Raw genomic sequence first — 9567 nt, forward strand, 5'->3', positions numbered from 1 at the left:
TTCTCCCACTACAACCCTTCATATTCATGATGTGAGGACGCAGTTTGACCCTTTAGACCTACTAAAGAACCCAGTCCGCCTGAGCTTATCTTTATATTTTTACATGTTGTAGTGCCATTTCTGGGAGTATTTTAAGTTGCTATACATCAATACAACCATTATATCCCAAATTTTAATCATATGTATGCATTAAGTCATCAGTAACTACATAAATTACAATAGTGGTATTTTTACACAAATTTCTAGTTAAAGTAATTTCAGAGGTTCATCCCTCAAAATTGTAAATGTAAAAAAGTTTCATAAAACAGTTTCCAAATTAATTTTGAGTGTCTTCATAGTTTTATTTTTGAGATACACCAATTTGTATATACTGCAGCCACCAACTTTGAAATTCTCATTTACATGACTTATTTAAACATTCTCCTCATCAATGCAAAATTCTTAAAAACATCTTTTATCCTTTAAGAGTAAATAAATCTGAAAGCTGTTCCATCCTAAAAGAGTACAACAATGTGTAGTTTATGATGTTCTAAAGGTTTCAGCATCTGTTTGAATTTGTCACATGTGTGGAAAGGTATGAGTGAGCCTTTGTATCATACTGTGAGTGATGCTCGTCAGCACACAAACCCAGAGTTTCTCTACAGGGACACAGAGAGAGTTATTCCCTGTACTGTAAGGACACATTCAGCATTGTGCAGTAAATCCAGATCATCCCAGTTAAATGATTACATTGATGTGAGTGTGGTCGTCAGAGCAGCACTGATCAGTGTCAGGTTATAATGACCAAGGTGTTCACAAACACTAAGTTTGAGTGTGTGCAGTGAGACTTCAGTCAAAGCATTTAACTGAGGTGTGAAAAATAAGCTGAACTCTACAGCTTGTTGTGGTCCCCTGTGGCTTGACAGCCTTCCAGCTGTTCTCCAGCATTTTCATTTACAGTCATAAAATATCTCCACATGTTGCTCCTCTTTCTCTCTCTCTGCAGTCCAAATGCGTCTTCTGAGCGCATCTGAGTCACGTGACGGCACAGTAACAAATCCCAGCAGGGCAGGAAGAAGGGGGCGGAGCAAAGTGCGTCTGCAGCATAAGAAGAGGTGTTCACACAGACAGAGCTGCTTTTTCATCCACAGCGAGTAAATAGTGAACCTCCAGGAGAGAAACAAACTAAAGTATCGATCATATACCACTACCAACGTTTGGATCGATATCTGCATCGATCTGCACACCCTTGTCTCCTGGATCGTAGCTGAGATCAGCGTGAACCACGTGGGTCTCTGCTCCCTGACCTGTTTCCTGTTTGGAAAGAGTTCCAGCTTCATCACGGAGTTTCTCTCGGTTTGTGGGCTCATCTAAAGGTAAGCACCGAGCTAACTCCAACACTAGATTTACTAACCCTGCGCTAGTGATGGGCAGATGAAGCTTCATGAAGCACTGAAGCTTTTCATCCAATTGGTTCACACCAGCGCAAAGCTTCGTGAAGCTTCATTTGCTCTAGTAGGACATCTAGCGGACGTAAAAATATTAGTTGGCTTGAATTTGAAGCGTGTGGCATTTTGCACACAGCCTGTAAATGTCAACAACAACAGGAGTGTGTAGAACATGTATATTGTAGTGATGGCAGTATATTGTGTATATTTATACAGGCAGTATGGAAAATGATTATTTGGAAATGCTTAAAATGGAAATGATCATTTACTGTGAGGTGAGGTGTGGTTGTGCTTTTGTAACGTTGAGGTATGGACAGTCCTGCCTGTTCACATTTTATTCTGTAAAAACTAAAGTTTCACTGCTTTTATGACCTTTTTAGTGGGGAGAACATAGCTAGAGTTTAATGATTTAACAGATCTTTTAAATCCTTTGTCCTCCACAATGCTAGATGGCTGGTGGTCCTCAATCACCATGCTAACCAGGTCTTCATGTATTTGAGATTGTTCTCCTGAGGAAAGACAATAAAAACAAAACACAAATATAAATATCACACACGTAACTTATTACAGTTGTATAATATTGTTGTATCATTTAGTAACATTACAGCATGTGTAATAGGTTAACATATGTGTTTAAGTTGAAATGTGTGGCTGGTAAATCTGGATTACACCAATAGTTAAAAAGTTAAGAGATAAAAAGACTTATGGGGATGTTAGTTCAGTTTATGTCTTCAAACAAAGAAAAAAAGGGAACACCCCAGTTATATTTTGGTCTTTGTTATATCTTTCAGTGTTGATTCAGTATTTTCTAAGTATACTTTACATCTTCCATGGCATTACTTTAAAATACCACTAGGTGGCGCATAGCGGCCAGGAGAAGCATAAACCCCCCTGGGAGGCAAATCTGCAGAATAAATCCTGCAGTTGAATTGTAAACAAGTCAATGATCTGTGCCTCTTTATTTCAATATACAGGTGGGTTACTAGTCCTCAAAATGACTAATTGGTAACACAGTAGAAGCAATAAGACTGTTGTGAACTTGTGAATGAAAGTATACCGTTATAAGTTAAGTACTGTTGTGTTTTGAATGAGATCGTGATGTGAACGTGATCATGCTAGGCTAAGGGACTAACTAGCAGTGAAAGTGAGTTTCAAGTACCGTAGCGATGCTAATGCACGTTCTCAGTTGTGTGTTCTCTATATGTATTGTTGAAGTAAGACTGGATGCAAAGGCTGTAATTGATCCTTGCATAGCCACTCATGTGCTGTATATGAATAGTTATTTGCTATTCATTGGCTGTGAGTTACAGTACATTGTATTTCTTGATGCAAGTGATATGTATGTGTAACCGGAACAAAGGCTGAGGCAACCTGGTCACTGCGAGCCAATGTTATCTATATGTATGATGGTTAATGTATATTCGCCAAGGTTATTTCTGTACTTTTGACAATGCACTGACAGCTGTTATGCCACACGTTACAAAGAATTGTTCTTATCAGAGGCGATTAATGACTTGTTCCCCTGTTGATGTGCAGAATAAATCCTGCAGTTGAATTGTAAACAAGTCAATGATCTGTGCCTCTTTATTTCAATATACAGCTGTGGGATCTAGGATTGCACCCCTCCCAGGCACCTGTCACACCAGGGGGGCAACACATGCTATATTATCATGGCATTTGATGGCTCACCTGGTTCTGCTCCACAATCGGTGTTCCCCTTATTCTCATGCAAAGCTCTGTAGTGCCTGAGCATGGATGAGGCGTTGTTGTTATATCCCAGCTCCCTGGCACATAGCAAACACTTCACCTTGTACAAAAGTAAAGACAGCTTAACATAAATTGTATTGCACCATCAGTATTATGAAAATACATCTTCTGTAGAAATTTACATACCTTTTTGGGAGGAATAAGATCAAAATGTTCCCACACAGGGGAGGACATCCTCCTCTTCTTAGCTGGCTCCATCCTCTCCTGACTTTCTCCCCTCACTCTCCTAAACCTCCAAACTTTCTCCAAACTGTCCCCAAACTCTCACTAACCGCAACTCTCCATCAAACACCCAAATTTTGAATGAAGTCTGAGGGGTTTATATCGCCGTCACAGCTCGCGGCAAAGTTCGAACCGCTTCATGAACCAGTCACGTGGTACAGCCGGGCAGCGAGGCTTCGGACGTCATCATTTTCAGCTCCTCCCATAAATGAAGCAAGCCTCGATACGCGCTTCGCGGAAACGCCCCCTCTATTACTCGACATACGCTTCGAAGCCTCGATACAGAACATCACATCACTACCCTGCGCACATTTGCAGAAATCCCTTGAAACCAACACCTACTAGAATTACTGACTTTTTTATTTTCTGGTGCAAGTCCCGAGGTGTTAATCACCCCTGCTGAGATTTGTACAGGTCATATGCTCGATTCACATCCTGCTTTTGTTGTGCAAACCACCCATTGTCTTTGAGGCCTGGCACATTTGCTTTTGCACACACATACAAACGCTGCAAATCTGTGTTTGTTTGACAGCGTAAGACAAAAGCAGCAAAAATAAAAGCTGTACCAAGAGTACAGTCTTAATGGCTCACTAACAATCTGGAGACAGTGGCGTGTCTAGAAAATTTTTGTTGGGGGGGCCAGGTAGGGGCACAGATTTGGAGAAGGGTGGCAGATGTGACTGGCAGATAATGTTAAAAACATTCTACCAAGAGTTAACCATCATTCAATAACCCTGTAAACCTAATAACTGAATTTGCTTTTGACTCTTATTAGAATGAGGTTTTAACCACTACGGTGCAAAGTTTTTAGAAACTGCATTCATGAAGTACAAGAGATACAATCAGTGCTTCGTCAGTGTTTACTCAGCATTCAAGGACAGCAATATTTGCATAGTATTTTTACTGACATATAGTGCACATATGTTTTGGGCTAAAACATTTTTGAATATTAAAATACGAACATTTTTAACATACAATTGGCAAATTAGCCAATGCAAAACTTTATCTGCCTATTAAAAAAACAAGATAATCTTCTCACAAACTGGTGTTTGATTAGAAAACAGGGAAAAAGTGGGGAAACAAATGAACAGACTAACATTTGAATGAAACCTGAAAGCAAGTAAATACTTTCTATGCTGCCTTATGGTAAACTTTGGTAATACTGATGTATAAAGAACAACACTGGCTGATGCTGAAATACAGTCAGCTGGCATGGTGACACTGCCAGTATTAACCTGCAGGGCTGGACTGGGACAAAAAAAATTGGGCATTTTGACTACAGACCAGCCCACTAGGTATTAAAGCCATAAAGCCTTTGAATGAAAACAAATGCTGTTGTGACAGTGATGTACACTGTCCTGTTGGTATATGTATGATTTCTATCAATTTTATGTCAGATAAAAACTTTGTTTGCAAGATTCAGATAATTATTTAATAAAAGCTAGATATTTTAAATGAGAATAAGTAAGAAAAGTATTTCTTTGTGTCCACCTTTCCTTGTTAATGCCCTACCTGGCCCCCTGGCATAACTTTGCTAGATCCGCCCCTGCACAGTTACCTGCTGTCAGCTACATAGAAAAGGATCCTGGTGTTATTTGACAGTTCATAACTTCCCTTCAACTCATCCATGTCACCTAAAAGGTAAACTTGTTTCTCCATCAGCAGTTCAGCTCTGATGATTCAGTAAGGACATCTCCTGGTTTCATCTTCATGTTTCCCTCTCACCACATATCCAAACTGATATCATGACCAGCAGCTTTTACAGCTGTGGCTCCAGCAAACATCAGCTGATACTAGAAATTAATATTAAATAAATTCTAACAACAGCTGATCAAGCTTAAACGTGCTGCTGTTGTTTAGCACGACATCTGCTGGTTTCCTCTTTCAGGTGCAAAGTGGGCGATAAACAAACGAGAGAAAAGCCGATCAGCTGAGAAAAGCCGATCATTGATCAGTTTCATGATTGAAGTAGCAACAGGAAAGGGAGGGGAGAGAATGAGAGAAGAAGAGGCAGCTGTGCAGCAAAGACACAGAATAACTCCAGCTTTGTGTCTTTTTCATTCTAACTTAAGTACGGGACAAACTGCGTCTCTTCTCAGCTCAATACAAAACCTGTAATATTTTCTCTGAATGAGGGACCATTCCATTTTTTAAGGAGCCGTTGGCAACTCTACAAACTAACCTTATGAATAAAATAAAGTTCAACATCAGTTACATCATAGCACCCACCCAGCTGTATAGAAACTCCGTCATGCTAGCTAGTACGCAGTATGAGTTATTGTAACTGACTGTAAAAAGTCAACACAACGAAAATAAACTCCACCTAAACTTAGTTTATATCTGACCCAGATAGACTGCAGGTCATAACTTCTTACCTGAAGTTCAGTTCACCTGACACTCGGACCGGCGGCCGCCTCGGGTCTCTCCTCCTCCTGCCTACCCTTCCCTCATCCACCTACTAGCCGCCGTGGAAGCTCCGCCATGCTCGATGGCCAGTCCAGCTATGTTAAACTGTTACTCTTTTGCCGAAAAACTGTTTTCTGTGATGCTGTCTTTCATGCTTGGCTCTCCTACCTTTCTTTTCTCTATGCTCACAGCGCAGAAGCCGATGCTGCATTCACTTACACTTGGATATCTGAGCCTCTCTGTGAAAACATAATCGTAAATTTGAAATTTCATTGGATTTTATTGTTTTGGCTTCGGGGTGGCTGGACACGCCACAGTCTGGAGACATGAATATTGACACGTGTAGGGCTGGGCTATATCATACCGTTCACTGTAATACCGGTGTAATTTTTTAGGCAACGATAGGGAAATGAAATATTGCGATAGAATATGGGTAAAACGCGTATGCGCAGTGCATATGTTTACATAAGCATATGGCGGCGAGAAGCGAAAGTGGGTCGTTAGTAGCTCATGCTAGCGGGCCGTCGTTATTACCGTGTTTTTGGAAAAGCAGGCGTACAGGCACAGCCAAATGTCTCTAATCTTTGCCCTAGAAACAAGTCTAATATTTATCTGTGTCTGTAAGCGAGTTTGCATTGACACTCAAAAGACTGAATGCCAACTCTCATGACCACATTTGCAATGTGTGTATAAAAATAAGTATAAATACTTATTTAATAAAAGCTCACAAAATACCCCTACTAAAAGGCCGGTTAGAATAATGTATTTCCCACAAATCACTGCCTCTGTTTGTATCTCTGTCACTGCAGGACCAACGTGGATCGAGAAGTCAGCGCTCTCAGGAGGCCGACAATTTTGTTGAAGAAAGAAGTGGTAGCAAAAAATACAACCGTGACGAGTTTGGGAAAGATTTTACTGTGAAAGCTTCCCTAAAAATGCATCAGGTCATCCACACTGGAGAGAGACCATTCAGCTGTGGAGACTGTGGAGAGTCTTTTACCAGGTCTGGACACTTAAAAACACACCAACTAATCCACACTGGAGAGAGACCATTCAGCTGTGACGAGTGTGGAAAGTCTTTTACGCAGTCTGGACACTTAAAAACACACCAACTGATCCACACTGGAGAGAGACCGTTCAGCTGTGGAGACTGTGGAAAGTCTTTTACCAGGTCTGGAAGCTTAAAAACACACCAACTAATCCACACTGGAGAGAGACCGTTCAGCTGTGGAGACTGTGGAAAGTCTTTTACGCAGTCTGGACACTTAAAAACACACCAACTCATCCACAGTGGAGAGAGACCGTTCAGCTGTGGAGACTGTGGAAAGTCTTTTACCGAGTCTGAAAGCTTAAAAACACACAAACTCATCCACAGTGGAGAGAGACCTTTGAGCTGTGACGAGTGTGGAAAGTCTTTTATCCACTCTGGAAGCTTAAAAAGACACCAACTCATCCACAGTGGAGAGAGACCATTCAGCTGTGATGAATGTGGAAAGTCTTTTACCAGGTCTGGAAGCTTAAAAACACACCAACTAATCCACACTGGAGAGAGACCGTTCAGCTGTGACGAGTGTGGAAAGTCATTTATGCGCATTTCACACTTAAAATCACATCAACTCATCCACAGTGGAGTTAAACCGTACACCTGTGATCAGTGTGGCAGAGCTTTTACTCACAGTAACAACTTACAGAGTCATCTAGTTACCCACTCTGGAATTAAGGCGTACAGCTGTGACATTTGTGGAAAAACTTTCAGCCAGATAGGGAGCCGAAATACACACCTACGCATTCACACCAGACATGATGTGTACAGCTGTGATCAGTGTGGTAAACAGTTTACTACAAACACAGATTTACGACATCACATGTTTACCCACACAGAGGAACGACCTTATAAATGTGACCTGTGTGAGAAGACTTTTAAATCTCCACGTTACCTGAGACAACACCAACAGATCCACACGAGAAAGACTCTACAAGTGCAGTTACTGTGAGGTATGTATTTATATTTTTATCTTGTCAGCCCGACTGTTTGAAACAACTCTGCTCATCAAAGTGTGTTAGCATGTTAGCAATTCTACTGCATGGAAAGGCAGCTGTGAATGATTATTCAGACTCTAATCACAGGTTTTTAGGGATAGTGTTTGAGAATTGTGTTATTGTTATTGTAGCATTAAACTAGTATTACTTTAATGTTTTTACTCTTATCGTTTTTATAGCACATTAAATTGAGCTGAGTGTGATAATGTAAACAGTAAAATGTAATTGGACTTTGGCAGAGATGCTCTTTATTCCAGGTGACGTTCAGGATAAAAATGTTGAAGGACTGACTTACACTGTCTTTGTGTTTTTGTTTAGAAGCAGAGCGACACAGATGGATCAAGTTCTCAACCCTGTCATCGCTGTGGGAAAGACTTTTGTTGTGACCTTTGTGGAAAAACTTTAAGTCATTGAAGGACTCTGAAAATACATCAACGTAGACACACTGGAGACAAAATGAACTACTGTAAAGAATGCGGGAGAGGCTTCACCACTTCAAAGGACTTCAAACAATATGAACTCCTTCACAGTGGCGTTAAAAAGCATGTCTGCGATCAGTGTGGGTCATCCTTCATCAGTGCACGTCAGCTTGAAAAGCATAAACGAGTCCACACATGAGAGAAAATGTTAGAGTGAATTGTAAATGTTTGTCATTTTTATGCTTGACCATCCATCTCTATATAGTTTAACTGTGGGATGAAAACAATTCCACTCTCCCCCTCCCCAGATTCTCGAGGTTCTGGGTGCGAGGTTGAAGTGTGTTATCACAGGTCTTTTGATGTAAGCTTCCTGCGGTTACGACCCTTTGGTCAGCAGGAGGACACACACACACACACACACACACACACACACACACACACACACACACACACACACACACACACACACACATTCCTACTTACATATAGAAATTCACACATGGCATACAAAACTTTGTCTTAGAACTATGTGGGCGTTACTTCTTGTGTGTCTCAATAAAAAGCAGCAGGAGGAGGTCATCGTCGGGGGTCATTTTCGTGTGAGACACAAGACGATACCTTCCTTGCAAGTGAAAACGATCGATTGCTGTTGCCTTGTATTTCTTCCACGGGAATAAGTCTCTAGAATTAGCGGGGTCTGAGTTCAGACCCAACATTTATTTGGTCCTTCGAGAGCCGGAACCTAACATATCGCATCCACCGCGAGGAGAGGGAGAGGACGCCACCGCAACGTCTGGGACGATTGACGAAAGCCCTGGTTTCTTTACTTTGTCACCAGGCCGGAGAGTTTGCGTCTGAACTCCCCTCGGGATGGATGGCGATTGACGGGAACCAGAGACTTTTCCCCTGAACGGAAACAACACGAACAGTAAGTACAGAAGGCCTTAGAGAGCAGCTACGTGACCCTGCGTTGAGCGCAGGCACGGGAGCGATGGTCACAAGAGCGCACATGGACCTAAAATAATAGAGCGGCTACGGGCTGTACGTTAAACGTGAGTCCGGGAGCGCGCTAGCCGCGTGAGAGAGACGCAGGCTTCTCCGCCGTTTGGGGCGTGGAGATAACCTAGGTTCGGTAGCTCCGCCGTGAGGAGCGTTCGGAATCTCCGCCATTTGGGGCGTTGGAGAGTGTCCGACGGTTGAATTCTCCGCCATATGGGGCGTTTGAGAGTTTTCAACAGAGAGCGCTAGCTGTGCGTGTTGACGCGAGCGATAGGCCTATGTGTGTG

At 41.9% G+C, this 9567-nt stretch overlaps 1 protein-coding gene across 1 annotated transcript; it reads left to right on the forward strand.

The window, feature by feature from the left end:
• The first annotated feature begins 779 nt into the window (after positions 1-779).
• LOC134620892 (gastrula zinc finger protein XlCGF57.1-like) lies at positions 780-9361 on the forward strand. Its single transcript, XM_063467237.1, has 4 exons — positions 780-820; positions 1262-1355; positions 6632-7817; positions 8181-9361. Exons 1-3 carry the CDS (start codon positions 780-782, stop codon positions 7814-7816), a joined length of 1320 nt encoding a protein of 439 aa, XP_063323307.1. The 3' UTR covers position 7817; positions 8181-9361.
• Positions 9362-9567: the final 206 nt, after the last annotated feature.

Source organism: Pelmatolapia mariae, linkage group LG3_W (genome assembly GCF_036321145.2).
Source record: "Pelmatolapia mariae isolate MD_Pm_ZW linkage group LG3_W, Pm_UMD_F_2, whole genome shotgun sequence".
Taxonomy (NCBI): Eukaryota; Metazoa; Chordata; class Actinopteri; order Cichliformes; family Cichlidae; genus Pelmatolapia; species Pelmatolapia mariae.